Genomic DNA, 20,168 nt, shown 5'->3' with positions numbered 1-20,168 from the left:
TTTGTTTCCCTTGATTTTACAGTTCATTTATTGTGACAATAGTAGCACTATATAAATAATGCTATATATACATATACTTTATGGTCAGGAACCCAGGACGGAATGGAGTGTACAGGTCATAGTTGGGGAACCAACTCATTTCTTCACAGTTATCAGTTCCTGCCACATCTGCAGGGATGCTGTTCCAGGTATCTATCCCCCTTGTCAGCCCCCCATTCAGAACACATCCTTCCTGTGCTATTGCCTAGAAACACGTTGTGTATTGGCTTATGATGGATGGATTAATATGTCCCTATATGTGTGCTGTACCTAATCTCCACATTTGGTATTGTGGCCAGGAGTGGAAAAAATGCATAATACATTCCTGATTTGGATCAAGGCCAATATGAATCTATTATTAAAGGCACATCATATCCTGTTTATAAGTAGGAAAAGTTTCCCTTTAAAAAAAAAAAACCATGGCAATAAAGTGTGCATCAATTGTAGCAAAAGCACTCTGCATTTTAAGTGTGAGAGCTGCCATGTAGCTGGAGAAAATATGAAATATCTAGAATATGAATTCTGTCTATATCTAAATAAAAAAAAAAAAGGAAAACCTTGATTTATAATTTATGATGTCTCTTTAAATAGACACAAATCTGCGTCTCCTTACAAGCTGGCATTTTCTATGCCATATAAGGGATTCTTTCTCCCATATATGTGTGTGTGATATGTGAATATCCAGTTAATAAACGGATTAGATGCACCCAATGAATGACAGCCGTGGCATTTATCTTCCCACATCATACAAACAGAGTATGCGTCCTGATAATGAATGGCTGTTGGGGATATAGAGAGAGGCTGGGGGGTTGTTTCCATGGTTACTGTGTAGGCTGACTCTGCTGCCCTAGTGACATAACAACACACTAGTGTGGCACCCGTCTCCCTGCACACACAGTCACACACACACAATCCCATGAGGCTTGTGTGCAAAGTTCTGTTTGCAATGCCTATGTAATGCCAAGTAAATCCCATAAACGTGATATCAGCCTTGTGTATTTGCAGTCCTTGTTCTTATAAATCTGTAGCACAAGCTCTGCATTTCCTATATATTTATTCACTGCAAGAGGATGGATATAATTGGATGCTAATTAGAATAGGCGTAAAAAAAAAAAAAGCACACTGTTTTTCTAATCAGTCACATGAAGGGGATTGTGATTCCAACGCTGTGTTTAGTGGGACTAAGCAAAGCCGACTGGTAATGCACCACGTATTGCCTGGGCAGTAGTTGGCATCATATACTGTGGCTGTGGATTGACAGGCTGGCTTTAGGCATGCTAATGATGTCTGAAGGCCCATAAGGTGCAGTCTTAAAACCAATACCAGGAACAGGCATTTGCAATAACATTATGATAATTATAATTCTATTTATTGCACTTTTGTTCTACTCAAGTTTGTGACTAATAAGAACCTGCCATCATTTCCTGCAATCCCTGTAACCCAGACCAACCAATCAGGGGCGTGGCCAGGAGGTCACAAGTCAGTTTCCTATGGCCCATGTAACACATAGCAACCAAACAGGGGCATGGGCAGGTAAACCTATGGGCCCTCCCTGTTCATACGTGTATGCATTTTTTTCGATTGGACAAATATATACACACACACACACACACACTTCACTGGGCAAATTTTGTATGCCCAGTTTTGCAAACAATTTATTTTTTATTTTTGCTTTCACTGTTCTCCCTACAGCTGACGGACAAAAAGCAAATCAGCAATTGCCCTGATGCAAATTTACCTGGAGTTGAGAAATTAGCCCCATTGTGACAAAGGCTTTGTCCCTTAGAAACGTAAACATGCCCATTAAAGGAGAAGGAATAGCATTTTACACTTGAGGGTGCCAAAAGTTAGGCACCCTCAAGTGACTACTTTAATTTACCTTACACCCCGGGCCGACGCTCCTATCAGCAGAAAACCGCACCGGCCCAGGGTTCTTCTAGCGACCAACATGGAGAGATCCTCTTCCTGCTTCTTCGGGTCTTCTCGCAGTTGCGCATGTGTAGTAAAGCAGAAAGCCGGACTTTAACAAAAAAGGCAGATATTTCGCTCTACTGCGTGTGGGTCTGCCCCGGAAATTTGAAAAACGATGACGCAGGAAGAGGATCTCTCTGAGGTGCTCACTAGAAAAACCCCGGGCCAGTGCGGTTTTCTGCTGATCAGAGCACCAGCCTGGGGTGTCAGGTAAGTAAAAATAGTCACTTGGGGTGCCTTACTTTTGGCACCCCAATTGTTAAATGCTATTCCTTCTCCTTTAAATACTTCAGTTGTAGATTTGCACTCCTACACCAGCTTCAGCCACAGTCACTATTGATACTCTGATCTTTTACTTATGTACCATAATCCACTAGTCACGACACAACACACGTGCATATTGCAGAGGATTGTTCCTCCCCACATGCTGTGACTGATCAGTTCAGATGCATGTTATTGGTTTTCATGGAAACCAGCGCGGCTCTTATCTAAAATGTTTTAGTAATAAGACTAGTGTTATGACTAGTATATGATCCAGTATATGATCAATTTCTCTCTGCCTGGCCATAGTCTCCTTCCTGCAGGGACAGAACAGCAGCGAATAATTAGTTATTTAATCCCATGCATTACTGTGTGGCAAAACACATGAAATTGCACCCATGGTGCAGGCGCAGTGGTAAACACTTGGTCCTAGAGTAGGGAACCCCAACCTTTTTTTTTTTTAGCCATACTACTATGTAAAAAATGTTGGAGAGCAACATAATCATTCCTAGGGGTGCCAAAATATTTGATTTGATTGACTACTGGTAGCCCTATGTGGACTTGTAGCCTACGGGAGGCTCTGCTGGCAGTACAAATGGTTTTTATGCAATTTATGCGTGCCTTTAAGCCAGAAATTCAAAAGTAAACACTTGTGTTGAGGCCACTGGGAGCAACATCCAAAGGGTCTGAGAGCAACATTTTGCTCACGAGCAACTGGTTGGGGATCACTGGTAGGGATACACTGAATCCCTATTTTTAGGATCGGAGCCCTAATTTGCATAGGCAAAAAAAATTTACTCTGGCAGAATTCTGAGCCAAATCCAGGATTCGGTGAATCCCTGTTTGGTTTTTTGTCGGTGCAGCTGTTGTTGGCCCAGCATCCCCAGATAGACAAACAGGAACCGTAATTGGCCTAGAAAAAGCCTTAACTGGGTCAGGGTTAGACTGGACTGGCGGGACACCAGGAAAAAAAATCTGGAGGACCCTGCGGCCCTTGTACACCCCAATTTGATGCTGCTATGGGCTAGTTCACTTTAGGGCTGCAATTCCCCTCCTGTAATACTGGGTACACGTGAGATCTCTTTTTTAAACGGCTAAATTAGTCATTCATTTTATGCAAACTGTAGTGCAGTCTGCATCTAAATTAATTGCTTATTAGCTGTGCAGCATGTGGATTTAATAAATGGGTGCAACCCTTGCTGACATGTGCACAAATGATTCCACCCAGCAATAAAAGCCTTACCCTTCTGTACATAAACTGTCACATAAGCAGCTGTCCCACATCTGTCCCAGTGTTCATTAGTCAGGACAGCCGGTTGGACGTGAAGGTATTGCTTTTTTTTTCCATTTTTACTCTCTCAATACGTTGATACTTTGTCCTGCTGTGTAAAGCTGGGGTTTGTGACTTACAATCATTTCCTGGAAATGGTGCGAGGTACAACAAGCTCACTGAGCGAGCGAGAGCGCACGCATTCTCTAACCTCCTTCCCATTTGCATTCACTTAAAAAGGTCCAGACAGGATAAAGGGGGAGGAAGAGGGGAATGAATGAATGGAGAGTCAGATACAATGGGGCAGTATGCTGCCTGTGCAGAAATTAATGCAAATAATGCATAACCAACACACACAGACTCACACACACACAACATAGTCTGAGTATGTGTAGTGATGCCGTTCTGACTCATGGCAAAGATTCCTTTTAGATGATGCTGTCTCTTTAAAATATAAAAGGGATGGGACTGTAGGGTGTAACACTGCTTTGCTTAACCCATTAGCTCCACAGAATGTGTCATTTTCCTTTTCACCCAATATTTTCTGATTTGATAGTTGTAGTTGCTTATTCAGTATAAGTTAATGGTGCAAGGCAGTTGAGGAGTTAGGGCACGGGGTGCGGCAACTCTTGCTATTATGTAACCCTTAGTAATGTATGATGCAGTCGGGTGGTACCCTGTATACGCCCATTCCAACATCCCACAAAACATGACACTTCCCTTTGTGTTGGGAAAACACAACCATAATAAAAGTCTATTGCATATAGAGTAACATTTATAAAAAAACACAGGGATGGGGCAACTGCCTCTGTCCTCGCTTGCCATGGTGGGTATTTTAACATGTGCTGTACCATACATGACATATGGGGGGGGTGTTTAACCTGTGCTATGCCATAGAAGTATTTATTTGGGGGGGCAAGGGACTGGGGCTTTGCCTTATCATTTATCTTTCTCTGAGTCCAATTGGATCTCAGCTGGTTTCAGATCCCTGACAATCAAGTGGGGTCATCTCCTGTTATGCAGGGAACAAATTTCTTAGTCAAATTAGGCTGATCTGATGAATGGCCAACTATCGCATTCTATAAATGGGCCTAGAGCAGTTATCCCCAACCAGTAGCTCGTGAGCAACATGTTGCTCTCCAACCCCTTAGATGTTGCTCTCAGTGGCCTCAAAGCAGGAGCTTATTTTTGAATTCCAGGCTTGGAGGCAAGTTTTGGTTGTATAAAAACCAGTTGTACTGCCAAACAGAGCCTTAGTGTAGGTTGACAATCCACATAGAGGCTACCAAATGGCCAATCACAGCACTTATTTGGCACCCCAAGAACATTTTTCATGCTTGTGTTGCTCCCCAACTCCTTTTCCTTCTGAATGTTGCTCACGGGTTCTAAAGGTTGGGGATCCCTGGCCTAGAGAGACCTGTTGGACGAGGACTTAGCAGATACGCTTCTCATCTAACTGGATTTTCAAACCTGCCCAGTTCATATCTGGCCAATTTTCAGCCTGATATTGGTCTGGCAGGCCAATAAGCTGCAGACTGGGTCTGGTGGGATGCTGTGAGTTTATTATTATGTACTGATACTCAAAAATCACTGCTTTCGTGCCGTGTTCTGATTGCTCAGCATCTTTGCACACAGTAACCTAGTGTATTCCCCAATGGAGGGCAGTTATTGTGTGACATTACACAACCAGGCTTGTTCTGGCTTGTTCATCACTGTGGCACATCATTGGAAAGTGAATTTAGTGTCAAATCTTTGTCATCCCGCGCATGACATCGCTGTGCATTCATGGGCAGAGAATAGACGTATTCATTGTGGTTACGCAGCGCCATATGTCAATTACTACTTTTACACATACATAACACATTCTTATGATCTGTCACTGTTGTATCTATGTTGAAATCCTTCTGAGATGTGACGATTCCTAAAACAGGAGTATTGTCGGCAAGACTTCACTTGTACTTTACCGTCATATAATACACAAGAGCCATGAATATCCTGTAAATTACTGAATATCCTTAGTGATGTCATTGGTTATAATCACAGCTTAGTGATGTCATTTCTGTCACATGACTGACTGAAACTTGTGTATTATAATAAATAAAAACCCTGTTGCAAAATATGCGGAAATTAGAAGTCACCTCGGCGTTCCATGACCTGTATAAAAACATGGAACTCCTCGGTAACTTATAATATTTTTCTATTTTACAAGAGGGTGTACTTTATTCACTTTATAATTCAGAAATGTAGCTCATATATTAACAATGGGAGTCTTCTTGGCAAGGCTTCACTGCCCTTATACAGTATACGCAATACCCAAGATACAAGTGACCACATGTGACTTCAGGGGGGGCATTGATCATGCCTCATTTTCTGCTTTAGAGACAACTAGACTCCTATGATTGTAAGGAGGTAGAATATAGATACATATTTTATTTTTATTTTGAGATGATAGCTTTCAAAAAAAAGGAATAAGGGGTTTCTGCATAATAGATCCCAAACTAGTGATGTGTGGGTCGACTATTGTGCCTAATGGACGTGCTCCTCCTCCAACGTTTGTAAATCCATACCCAACTAGCCTCCTTCATTGACATTACAGAAGGGCTGGGCAAAGCCAAACCATCACTGAAGGAGCAGGACGGGGCATGTATCATATCAATGCTGGTCCCCATTGGGGAAGGCAGTCTGTGACCCATCACTGGGGGGTTAATTTGCCAGCCAGAGCGTGCTTCCCGTGTGTGTTGGAACAGCATGCACACAAGAAACCCCTTATCCCTATTTAGAATACTGCTTATTCAAACAAGGTCCGGATTATACATCCCATGTCCATGTTTTGATTATGAATATCTATATTATACTAATAATGAGCATTGTCTAATGGTTCCACCCTTCTACAGACTGGTCTGCCTGTTGCTAATAACAGACATCATAGCACTATCTGTTTTAAGCAGACAATTTTCCCTACTCATTGGTTTTAACAGCTGGGTATCTGGATCTGGGGGGGGCATGTTTATACTAATCTTTAATCAATGGCATAAGCCAGTCAGATTCACAGACAGGAAAGCAGGTAGCTATAAATACCATGCACATTTTAGTAGAAATGCATCAATCAGCAGCATCTGATGCTATGACTCGTGTGCTATATTTTGTTTCACAGGGAGCGACAAAATAATTATGTCAACAGTTTACTCTCCTTGCTGTCAGCAGGGCACGTGAATGTGGTGACAACTGGGAGTGGCGTTCACCCTTAAGTCAGTTCCTTTGCTCTGCTTGCACACAGTTGCACCAGTTATTACTGAGGACAATAAAAAGGGAGGGCGGATGCCGAACTATTTTAGGAGACCAAGTATATTTTTATGGTACCACATTGCACAGCAGGATTCCGGAGCCAGTCATCTCAGCTCATGTAAACAAGCATAAGAGACAGACTAGGCTAAAGACAGAAGTTTGACTTGCAGCATATTGTACAGTGATAGTGTTGCTACATATACACATCTTCCTCATTGTGATAATAAACAGATGTTTTGCAAGCAGGGCTGACTGTTTTGGCTATTGTAGAGAGATGGTGCCTATAGTAGCAGTGGGATAATAGTCTCTGGGAAGGGACTGCGACTGTGGTTTAGCAGGTATAGTAGGGAGAGATGGTACCTATAGTAACAGTGGGATAATAGTCTCTGGGAAGGGAGTGTGGCTGTGGGATAGCAGGTATAGTAGGGAGAGATGGTGCCTATAGTAGCAGTGGGGTAATAGTCTCTGGGAAGGGACTGTGGCTGTGGGTATAGGTATAGCAGGGAGAGATGGTGCCTATAGTAACAGTGGAATAATAGTCTCTGGGAAGGGAGTGTGACTGTGGGATAGCACTGCTATCCCACAGTCACACTCCCTTCCCAGAGACTATTATCCCACTGTTACTATAGGTACCATCTCTCCCTACTATACCTGCTAAACCACAGTCGCAGTCCCTTCCCAGAGACTATTATCCCACTGCTACTATAGGCACCATCTCTCCCTGCTATACCTATACCCACAGCCACAGTCCCTTCCCAGAGACTATTACCCCACAGCTACTATAGGCACCATCTCTCCCTACTATACCTGCTATCATAGCAGGTATAGTAGGGAGAGATGGTGCCTATAGTAGCTGTGGGGTAATAGTCTCTGGGAAGGGACTGTGGCTGTGGGTATAGGTATAGCAGGGAGAGATGGTGCCTATAGTAGCAGTGGGATAATAGTCTCTGGGAAGGGACTGCGACTGTGGTTTAGCAGGTATAGTAGGGAGAGATGGTACCTATAGTAACAGTGGGATAATAGTCTCTGGGAAGGGAGTGTGACTGTGGGATAGCAGGTATAGTAGGCAGAGATGGTGCCTATAGTAGCAGTGGGGTAATAGTCTCTGGGAAGGGACTGTGGCTGTGGGTATAGCAGGGTGAGATGATGACCCTGGGTGGTTGGCCTCTCTATAAGTAAAATGGGACTCCAATAGAAAAAATGTCCATTGCACCCAATTCTGCCCACCTCCACAGGTCCCACCCTTTTGCAACATAAGAATTTCTCTTTTCCATCACGGGATTCTGTGCTGCACCCCTACTACACATTGAGAGCCCTGCCCACCCAGCCCAGTGGTATGTACAAGCCCTAGCACTAGTTCAGTCACTTACTCTTGACTGGGGATAGCGAGATCTTTCAGCAGGGTGGATTGCTGTTCACGTTTGCACTCCAGCATATAGAAGGATGGCCTACCCCCAGTGTGAATGCATTAAAAAAAAAATGTATTATGTTGCCTTCAATTAGTTATAAAAGTGACACATTGCTATGAATTATAGTAACTTATCCATTTAATGTTAACCTCCCATCTTACTTTATTTTACTGCAATCTGATTATATTATTTTAAAGTCATAGTTGGTGTGGCTGCAACGAGAATGTGCCCAGACAGGCTTTTGGGCCTAATTTAGTTGCCACAGTCGCTAAGGGGTTAATGGGAGGCCACTTGAAAGGGCGTCACCTTGGCAACGGTGAGGAGAAAAATGGGCCGTTGCCTAGTAACTGCCATCTGAGGCCTGGCGGCCATTTCCTGGAGAGTGAGGAAGACAGGAGATATAGGCACATTGTGTTATATGCTAGGAAGAATGCAGTGTGTGGCTATGCACAAGAATGATAGTAAGAAATTATATACAGGTACATTGTCACACACGAGCCTCAGCACATCAAATGACACAATTGACATTGCTAAGCATGCTTACATGTTACTTGTTATTAATTAAGCATTAGGAATGCATCATTTCTGGTTCTGCATAACGATGGTCGTGTTAATCTCGGGAAGAGTCTAATGTACAGCCCACAGCAATACCTGTCTATCCTGCAGGCCACACGCACCCATGCTGCCTGCCAGTGACAGCTTGCCTCAGACAGCACTTGTCAAATCAGATCTTTGCTCCAACTTCTCTTGACTCAGCCACAAGATGTAATGAATCTCTGTCTAAATATAATCCAACCCCCCTTAATTCACACATAACATAGTGATGGCTGGAATTCATCACCTCCCTGTTAACACCCACATCTCTTCTTGTATCAGTTCCTCTCACGCTCCTGCATTGTTAAGTCCTTATAATGTACAAGGGCTGATAATGATACAGACACAACGTGTGTGCTATGTACATCCAGCATTTGTGTATTATAATGAATACTCTTCAACACAACATTGGAACTGAAGTCCCATAACCTGTTGACTATAACTGCTTTCCACATTTTTCCATGATGAGATTAGATTCCCCCTGTGTTGCAGCCCCTAATCTCCAAAAACAACATTGTTACATGCAATAAGTAGGTGCAATGGTTTGTTGTATTTTTTCAGATTTTTTTTCTTTCTAGTGGTACTTGCCCTTTAAGAGCTGGGTTCCAAAACATTAATAATATATCATTTCCTCAGCCCAGTCATCCTTCACTTATTTCCATACATTATTAACAATAAGGAGTGCTGCTTGTGCAGTGTATGCGTATGTCGTTCCGCTAATAGCATCCCGTCTTGCAACACTGCAGCCATTAAAAGGCAATTCTCATTTTATAGAACAGGAAACTCCAAGGTTTCCTGTACAGGTACCTACAAATATGTTACTGTCAATCATCTGTAATTGTATATTATAAATTAGATGGCTTCTTATAAATAAGATGTTGACTGGCAACTGGTCATTTCGTATAATCCTTTATGGCAGTGTTGTTCAACTTCTGTGGTACCGAGGGACGGAATTTTTCTGGCCTACATGGTGGAGGGCCGATAATGGAAGCCAGTGTTGACCACTACCTGTTAAGCCACACCCACTTTAAACCACACCCATGTTTCCACAAGACCATGTCCATATTAATGGTGGTAGCAAACCAAAAAACCAAATGGTTGGTGCTCACTGCAGGGATATCACTCATATGTGAAAACAGTTATATTAAGACATACCTTTAAATCCATATGCCTCCTCCTCCCCTGTGGATAACACCATACCCCCCTCCCAACAATTTAAGGGCCCCTAACAAAATTGTTTAAATGCTAACAAACCCCCAAAACAAATACCAGGCATACAGGGGCGATCCTGGCCCCTCCGCTGCCTGAGGCAGCAGCCGTTGCTGCTGCCCCCCCTCCCCCGGAAAGTCACTCTTAAAGTTCCAGGAGCAGCATTTTTGCTGCCCCTGGTACCTAGTGGGGTGCTGCCGCCTGAGGCGACAGCCTCAACTCGCCTCATTGGCGAAGCACCCCTGCAGGCATATGTTCCACAGGCAGAGCAGACTGGCAGAGTATGGCACACCAAAGGACCATAGGGCAGGCAGAGTATGGCACACCCAGGGAGCATGGGGTGGGCAGAGTATGGCACACACAGGAAGCATAGGGCAGGCAGAACAGAGCAGGAGACAGGGAAACCTATTATAACCACTCTAAGATGTACTTCATACAGTGACAAAGTGCTGGTGTCCCTTCAGAAATTAGTATGAGTGTGAACAGGTGAACAATGTGGGCACTTTCAGTCTAGGTCTCAGGTGTGAACAGTACAGGCCTTTAGAGGTGTGAACAATAGAGGTGTTACAAGAGGGGATTACATGAGTGAAAAATAGGAGATTACAGTCTTAATTTGATGTCTAAACAATGCAGGGGCCAGATAATCTCTGTAGTGATACCTTTTACATTTTACACATAGTAAGCAGACACAGCAGGCAGACTTTTATGCAGGGGGCCACACATGGGGGGGGGGGTGAGACAGCACTGCTTTAAGGGATTTTCCCATAGCTCAGGGTGTGTTACCACTACATTACAAACTAGGTTTCTCAAGGATTCTTTAACAAGAGCAGGGGAAGAAAAGGAAGGGTATTATAAGCGCACACTTTAGTGCTCATTCAGGTAGGCCTTATTCCCCTGGTCTGTCTATGCCCTGCACCTAGCGTTGATTAAAAAAAACAGAAAAAGTCCTGTGATGGGTTCAAATCGCAGCATGGGAGCAGGTTTGATCAACTTGAAAAGCCTGCGTTGAGCACTGACCCTAACTCAACGTAACCCTTGTGGGATAGAATAGAAGATAGGCCTGATGCCCAACTTTACCAATGCAATTGTGGCGGAATGTTGTTGGTTGGATTTGCTTCTATTCAGCCACAATTGCATTGGTAAGGTTGGGCATCAGGCCTATCTTCTATGGAATGTTGTTGGTTGGATTTGCTTCTATTCAAACATCTAGTGGAAAGCTCCTCGGAAGAGTAGGGGCTGCAAGAGCAGTAAAGGGAGGTACAACTTCACATTAATCCCCTTGGTTTGGAAATAATATGTTGGGACAGGTACATGTCCAGATACTTATGGCTTTATAGTGTAAGTAACTTAAAGGGGATGTAAAGTGAAAAAATAAAATCCCCCTTTGCCAATGGGAAACCAATATAAGCCTTTTTCTGATTGCAATCTATTTTTTATTAGTGGTTTGTGCAGTTGAGCGCAGTCCGTTCCCCCACATACCTGCTCTTTCAGCAAAACCGCAAAACCTTGACGGCCCGTGGCCGTCTCTGCTGTTTTCATTGGTAGTTGGGCAATTAGAAAAAGGCTTATATCAGGGGGTTTTAATTTTTGACTTTACATCCCCTTTAAGTAACTTTCCACTACTCATTAATATATACTTTTTAACCATTTCCTTCTAAATTTGCCAAACTATAGAAACAATGTATCAGAGATCAGCGCTGCTCTAGGAGAGGCTCCAATTCCCACAATACCTTGCATACTCTGCTCCGCCTGTTAATCTCAGAATTTGCACTGTGGGAATTGGAATGGGAGTAGCGATACAATGTTTCAGCAGCAGGAGTAGTCAGGGAAAGTAGCGAAGCTGAAACCGCTTTCAGTTGGACTCCTGAACATGACATAGTGTCCAACTCAGTCCCTCATATATAAAATATGTGACTGCCATAGTGACACTGCTGTGTGGCCTCTCACTGAATTTGAAAGGTGAGAGAGAAGGAGCTGCCTGAAAATTTTCAGCCTGTTTTATTCTCTTTGGGGTATTGGACACTTGAACTGATGCTAGAACTGCCTTTTTAGAGGATGGTGGTGTTTTTTTTTTTAAAAAGATTTCTTACCTGACTGTAATCACGATTGGGTGCCTTTGAGGAAGTCACGAAGGAGCGATAAAACGTGTTGGGCTTGATTATCACTGTTAAGTTCCCCATAGACGCAAAGATTTTTCTTTGCCGAACGACCGATTTTAGCGAAATCCGTCAAATCCGTCAAATTATTGTGAAGTTAGTGGGATTCCAACGATCGTACATCTTACGATTTTTCGTCCGACATCTGTCAGAAAATTGATCGGCCAGGTTTAAAAATCTTTATTGGTCCCAGGGCAATCTATCTGTTTGCAGGGCCAAGCAGGCAGCTCCCCTCAGTTTTCCTGGGAATATCGCCTGAAATGGTCTTTTTAATTGATGGACACATCGGATAGAGTCCTGTAGCGGGTCGGATACCCGCTGGTTACCCGCAAAAACCTGCGGTACCTTGCGGGTTGAGGGGAGAAGTTCTGGGTGCGGGTAAAGATGCGGGTCGGCGGTTCTGCGGGTTTGTCGGTCGAGCCTTCTCAATAGCGATATTTATTCTTTTTTTCTTGTCACGGCTACTTCCAATGAGGACACTTCCGATTTACAATGACAGCACTTCCTGATTCTTGATGGTCAGCGGGTCCGGGTTGCAGATAAGGTACTTGCGGGTAGGGTCGGGTAGTGGTTCCAAGCGGGTAAGAATGTGGGTTGTGGGTACGGGTCCCAAAAAATGGACCCGCGCAGGACTCTAACATCGTACATTTAAACAATCGTTTCGAGATAATCGTGGTCTCACGAAGAAAAGATCTTTTAAAGATCTATGGCCAGCTTTACACTGCTAACTAATGAGCCATTGATATTCGTCAAAATTGTAAGTGCAAAATATTCTAATAAAGACACTTTTAAGAAAGGATTACACAAGGGGAGCCTGCCCTTCTTTCATTTTGTTTTTTGTCTTTCACTGAATGTGACCAAAAAAGGAATTGGGGAGAAAAACTTGTTGCGTTTTCTCAGCTGTTCAGAGTGTCGCCACATTTTCCTTACCTAATTTATGGTATGTATCATACAACGCCAGGTGCTGATGTGTTATCTAAACAAGGGAAATGATCTGATTTATGGAGATGAACCCTGTATGTCAGTAAGGGCCACGCAGATGGCATCTGTGCATTTGGTATTGTATAACTTAAGGCTTCGTGTTGATGCCTGTCATACATTTAAAAGAAAAATCTAAATTGTACTTAGTCCAAGGACAATTATTAGTTAAGGCATTACCCTTTCTCTGGCCTCAACTAAGGGCAGTGGCCGACGGGGAGGAAACTTTGGGTGGCTTTGAGATATATTGGTTTTACTGCCAGCAATATCAGATATTTGCAACAGAGACAAATTTTTGGGAGATTTAATAATCATTGGCAACAAATCTCCCTGTCAGCCACTGCCCTTAACCAGCCCTGACTTTACACCTCATGGTGTGAGTTATAGGGTTGTGTGTGAGCGGGGAGCAGCAGCATGAGTCGGTCAGTATAAGCAGCAGGAAATGTAGGTCATACATCAAGGCAAGCTATCAGACAGGCAGTAATCCCTCCAAGTGTGTGTGTGTGTGTGTGTGTGTGTGTATGTGTGTTATGCAGAATACCGAGTGAGGTGTCTGGTATGCAATGTGTATGTCTGCTGAGCCCTCTTGCTATGAGGATGTGTCTGTCCTGCTTAGAGCACTTGGGATTCTAATACGGGGCCAGTGATGGGTGTAAGTTGCCGGCTGTTAGTAGCTAGTATGCAGGCGGGGAGTTAGTGCTCTGTGTGTGTTCCTATAATCACAGGCTGGACTGAAATTCCAAGAAGTCATTTGCAAGAGTTTGAACATCTCCACCCCCCCTTTCCTTTCTTCATATTTTCCACTAATGCATTTTCTGCCTCTCCCTATTATATAACCTCCCTGAAGCCGCATGATTGGTCTACTACTCTCTTCCAATGGCCCGACATCTCCCTGATCCTTACAACAGTAACTCCTGTGACTCCTCTGGAACCTTGATCTCCGGCTGGCTTTAGTTGTGGCAGGGCTAGGGGCCCCATTAGATTTAAGTAGGACTGTTTAACACTTAGTAGTAGTAGTGCTGGGGTCCTGAGTTCAGTTCTGACATGGACACTGTCAGTAAGGAGAATTTTTTTGCCCCTAAAACCCTGCATTTAAAATACAAAGATACATGTTTATCATGAATAGAGTATTGGCAATGGATGCAATGAACGATGAAGCCCTGTGCTGCTTTTCTATGGCAGGTGTTAAAGGGTAAGTAAAGCTTATTCGCAAGGAGTCCTGGGTAATGGATATATGGCCAATATTTAGTCAGACCAGTGAGGGGAGGAGGACTCGGAGAAGGGGTAGGCGAAAGAAGAGGTATGTGCCAAGCGCCCCAGGAATGTGCCTCTTCTGCCTACCCATAGTTACGGCCCTGAGCATAAGTATTTCCCTGGATAATGCAAGAACATTGCCATTAAAATGTGGCATACATCTTTTTGACTACTGTGTATAACAATGTAATATCATTCTGTCAACACAACTTCAAAGTACAAATGGAAAAAAAAAAAAAAGTCTCCCTGTGTTTAAACAACACTGTGCAAACAATGATATCACTTGGTTTTTTTATGCGGTATGGGAAAGGCATTTCGTTTTTCATATGTCCGTGTATTCATTTAGAATTTCTGTCCCTAAGTTAGTGGAAAGGCAAAAAATCATGCTAGAATGCATTTATCTAGAAAACATTACTTTTTTTGTTGGTGGCTGTCTGATTTGATACATTGGTTGACGTCACAATCCAGACACTGGCAGCTAATCTTCATTTATCCTGGGTCTGTTTAGGAGTAGAATTTCATGTGCAGCGCTGTTACAGGAGACGGTTAAATGCCTATTATGGCTGGAATTAACAGTGTCCCATTATTTTCCAATTCAACTTTCAAGGCGGATCTATTTTTCTGATAATAATGTCAATTGTATGGAAGTCCTTGGATACCCATAGCCAGCTGCTTAGGGGCCATGCGTGTGCAAAGCCTTGTCCTGATTAATAGCAGCTCTCAATGTAAGCAAGGCTTGTGTGTGATTCGTAAAGAGAAAATACAGGTATGGGGCCAGTTATCCAGAATGCTCGGGACCTAGGGTTTCGGCATAATGTATTTTGGATCTTCATACCTTACATCTTCTAGAAAATCATGTCAACATTAAATAAACCCAATAGTTTAGTTTTGCTTTCAATAAGGATTAAAGCTATCTTAGTTGGGATCAAGTACAAGGTACGGTTTTATTATTACAGAGAAAAAGAAAATATTAAAAAAAAAAATTGATTGTTTGGATAAAATGGAGTAAATGTAATGTGATGCGGAACTTTCTGGATAACGGGTTTCCAGAGAACGGATCCCATGCCTGAACACTTAAGCTTTCATGAAGCCCTGCAATGCTTACAAGCCCTATAGTTGGTAAATAATGACTAACCCCAAATCACCCTTCCAAATCCGTGTATGCACAGGCACCTTTGTCCGAGCGTAGCATAATAATGGGCAGATTTATTATGGGTTACATTGAAAACACAAATTCAAGTTTTTTTTATGGTCAAAACTATTAAATTCGTATTGTGAATTATCCAAAATCAATTTGATTCAAATTTCAAAATTTATCATACTCTGGCCCCTTAAGAACTCTAATTTGACTATTCAGCACCTAAAGCCTGCCGAGTTCATGTTTAAGTCAATGGACATTAGTAGAATTCCTGATATCCAAGTTTTTTTGGAGAAAAAACTCTAATCGAGTTTAGTTGAATTCGAATTCGTAAAATTTGTCAGATTTTTAGTTATAAGTTTTTATAAAATAAATAAGCCCCCAGTTGAATTTCGAGTATATTCGAATTTGATAGAGTTTTAAAAAACTCACATGAATTCGAAATTCAACCCTTGATAAATGTGCCTCTGAGAGTTATGACCCTATAAAATAATCTTAGAAGTATCACAGAATTTGCTTCAGGTCAGTAAGTGGAAATGCTGTTTATTCCATGTGACACCAACCAGTTTTTGCTCGGCTTTGTCAATATTAAACAGTGGTTTCTAGTGCAAATAATGTGGATGTCAGTTTCCCTTTAAAGGAGATGTGCAGGTAAATGTTTGCCTGTAAATTTGTTTTGGGTGATTTGTCCAAAAGCTGCTAAATATCTGAGCTTTTCTACCCTATCCCTAGTGTCCCTGTGGTTTTATGTCAATAAGCTTAGGGTGACTTCCCCTTGCTCTTGGGTGGGTGCTATTTGGTCGGCACTTTCATTCTGTAGAATGAAAAGTAATCTTTATGTGTGGTTTTAGGAGTTTTTATCCTTTTGAATCACAGTGACAGCCAGTAATGCATTCAGTTAGATTGTGATAGGATTGGATTGTGCAGTATGCAGGAATGGACTTAAATGCACTAGTGTAATGTGATCATTAGCATTTTAACTGAATCAGATATCTGTGCGATATATAGTGAATAATGTACCCCCTCTTGTAAATGATAAGGATATTATAAGTTACAGAGGAGTTTCATGTTTTTATACAGGTCATGAACTCCAAGGTAACTTCTAATATCCTCATATTTTGCAACCGGGGGTACTTTACTTATTATAATACACAAGTTTCAGTGAGTCATGTGACAGAAATGACATCAGAACTCACCGTTTATAAGGATATAATTTACAAGCTTTTGTGCATTATAAAGATATATATACAGCTGCCTTCAGTACATAAGAGGGCTCAATTAGTGGGATTTCTTTCCCTTGCATTAATGACAGATTCATTTATTATCATTGTATATATGTTTTGCTTAGCATTAAATTGCGAGTTGTGGGATGTGCTGACCTGTCTCCTTTTCTGCATTCCACAGGCTCCTCGTGTCTGGTGGGCTACAAGAAGACCCCTCCACCAGTGCCCCCTCGCACCACCTCCAAACCCTTCATATCGGTAATTGTACAGAGTAGTACTGAATCTGCCCAAGACTCCTACCTGGATGCACAGGAGGGGCAGAGTGAGGGCAACAGCCAATCAGGGCTCAGCACTTCCACTGAGAGCCTGGAGAGCACCCGTGCACCCAGCGTGACACGCATTGGACCCCCCACCCCTATCAGACAGGTCCCCCCCGAGATACCCCCTAAAAATGCATCTGTGAGAATTAACAAGGAAGAGCCACGTGCCCCAGAGCCCCTCCCCAAACGCAAGCTGTCATCCATCGGCATCCAGGTGAGAGCGCAGCAGAAATCTCCGCTGAGTATCACCTGATGCTCCCAGAAATCAATGCACTTTGCAGTCTAATGATGCTGAATATACTCAATATCTATGCCCTGATCTCAAACACTATATGATGATACAGAGTATACACAGGCTCACACACAGCAAAATATCATATAACACAGGGGAAAAGTAGCATCTTGCACTTCAGCTGTTATAGAATTACAAATTCCAGCATTCCCTTATGGACCGGATGCAGCTGGAGTATTTTTCTCTGTTTTACATCTAGACACTCCAGTGCCCCCTCCAACAATTAATATGAGTATGGTAAGGCCAGTCTTGCAAGTTTAACCTATAAGTTCAGCCACGTGATATCCATGGCATGGGTTCCTTAGTTAGTTTGTGTATGTGTGCTACTTATAGGGTACTCCTAATGATTAGACCATAAAAATAAAGCACATACTGTAGCCCCTCAGCTCTACATTTCATCTCCACTGCTTGGATTTGAGGGGTTCATTAGCTATTGCTAATTAACACATTGCATCATATTGTGATGTATAGATAGTAGATACAAATTAGAAGGCACCCAGCCCTAAGATGCCGTTAAACCTCTGCACGCTAACATTGAATAATCTATACTGTATGGAATTGCTGAATATTAATAATGACAACACTGTACTGTGTTATGAAGTGATCTCTAGACAAACCGCATTGTCCTGTATATTAATGATGTAAACCCCATTCATGGTTAATAAACACTCTGCTCAGCGTGAGGTGTAATATGTACAACTGGTTATGCTTGTGTTTAAATGCTGTGTATTGAAAATAAATAACTTGCCCTGTATAGTAATGCTGAGTAGAATAGTGAGCTCTATATCAGGTGCTGAAATGGAAAGCCGCAGTGCAAAAATATTTGGAGGGGGGGATTTATCTGTAGTCGTGGTAGTGAAAAAGTCAGCAGTCTCAATAGTGAGTCAATGGAATAATTTTTCAAGGCTCGTAGCTAGATTGGTGTACCTCTATGTAAAGGCTAAGGGGGTTATTTATCAAAGTACGAATTTATATCAATATTTTCTGTTACAAACTCCGATGAAATCCGTTCGGGTTTTTTACACTAATTTATTATTACATTTTCCCAAAAATATGCTTTGCGGGAAAAATTCAGATTTTCACAATTTTTCAACCGGAAACTTCAGGGTATTACACGAAACCCAGCACACATCCACAGGTCCGCCCCCCACCACACAGTAAAATAACAAAAAAAATATTGGTGGCTAGGGTTCCCACATGTTAATAAAAAATAAAAAGATATTGGTGGTCAGGGCCCCCCATAAAAAAACATTTGTGGCCAGGGCCCCCCCATTAAAAAATATTGGTGGCTAGGACCCCACATGAGACTAGGACCCCACATTATAAGAAAATTGGTAGCCAGGGCCCCTTAAACTTCCATGACTACCCAAAGTCAGCAGCTCTCAGAAAGATGGGGGGCCCGGCTAATCAAGTAAGTGTGGTGTGACCCCCCATTACCCTCGGGGCCCCCTACAACTCTCCCCCCGTCCCCCCGATAGCTGCCCTGTCTCCACCCTCCACAGGTCTGAGATGCTGGATTTTCTGATCCGGACTTTTCCATCCTTGGGGTTTTATAAATTACGAAAAAATTTGTGATTTTTGCAGTAATTTATTATTACATTTTCCTGATATTTTGCTTTGCAGGAAAAAAAATCCTATTTTCACGATTTTTCATCAAATTTTTTGGGATTTTTCACCCGAAAACTTCAGGGTAGTTCACGAAACCTAGCGCACATCGAAAAATCATTGGGACTTCTCCCATTGACTTATATCCACCCTCTACAGGTCTGAGATGCCGAATTTTCTGATCCGGACTTTTCCATCCTCGGGGTTTAATAAATTCCGAAAAATTCGTGATTTTTTAAAAGTCAGATTTTATTTGAAAAAAAAAAAAAAAAAATCACAAATTTTTCATGATTTTTGCATTCAGAGTTTAGTATACAACCCCCTTAAGTGTTCCCATTTTTCAACAGGCTGTAGCGTTTGTTTGCTCTTAGCGGTGCTGTGTTTGGCCTTCTTTTTCTTTGTTTTCTGATGTCATATATGTTCTATTGTGTTACATATAGTCTAAAACTGACCACACATAGTGATACAATTGTATGAAACAAAGTACAGCTTGACAGTCCCGACTGTAACATGTGTACTATAGATATCAGCCCGTTTGTCAATTAAGCAGGCTTAAAATTTTGATTAGCCGATGAGGAAGAGACTGTGGTTAGTGCATAAAACCTCTAGTGGAAAGGTTTGTAAAAACTTGGAATGTAAAAGTGCCAGTAATGACCCTGTGTGCCATTACCCTTAAAGGGGTTGTTGAACTTCCAAATACTTTTTTCAGTTCAGTTGTTCCCCAAAAACAAAAACTTTTTTCAATCACTTTCCATTTTTTATTTTTTACTGTTTAAAGTTGAATGTTCGTATCTCTGGTGTTTGAGTCTGGCAGCTCAGTAATTCAGGTGCAAATTCTGAACGGTTACAATTTTTCAACATTTAGTTGATACATTTCACAGCAGCATCTCCGGAGTATTAGCAACTATTGTATCAATTGTAACAGCTGCCTGTAATGAAACCCAGAGATTCTGCTCAGCAGGGACAAAGATAAGAAATGTATCAATTTAGAACAGTTTACAGGGTCGGTGAACCCCTTCCCAGAGCTGCTTTAGAAGGTGGAAAATTACACTTTAGACTTCAATATTAGAAAAACGGTGACACATAGAAAATGGAAAGTAATTGGAAAAGGTTGTTATTTCTGGAGATCTATCGGAAAACAACTAGTTACTTGAAGGTAAATAA

General features: G+C 42.2%; 1 protein-coding gene across 5 annotated transcripts in view; it reads left to right on the top strand.

Moving 5' to 3' along the window:
- LOC108704606 (disks large-associated protein 4-like) overlaps window positions 1–20,168 on the top strand; it is a 95,610-nt gene that overhangs the window by 64,857 nt on the left and 10,585 nt on the right. For 2 of the 5 annotated variants that reach the window (XM_041577581.1, XM_018241233.2), the window contains one exon: window positions 16,969–17,045. In XM_041577581.1, coding sequence (XP_041433515.1) covers window positions 16,969–17,045 — 77 coding nt within the window. Of the gene's footprint in view, window positions 1–14,174; window positions 14,365–16,968; window positions 17,322–20,168 lie in introns of those variants that run through there. The other 3 variants (XM_041577580.1, XM_018241232.2, XM_018241230.2) reach the window with 2 other exon arrangements.

This window comes from Xenopus laevis, chromosome 9_10L, assembly GCF_017654675.1.
Source record: "Xenopus laevis strain J_2021 chromosome 9_10L, Xenopus_laevis_v10.1, whole genome shotgun sequence".
NCBI classification, from domain to species: domain Eukaryota; kingdom Metazoa; phylum Chordata; class Amphibia; order Anura; family Pipidae; genus Xenopus; species Xenopus laevis.
Note: the sequence above shows the minus strand (reverse complement) of the source record. Positions and strands in the feature narration are given on the sequence as shown.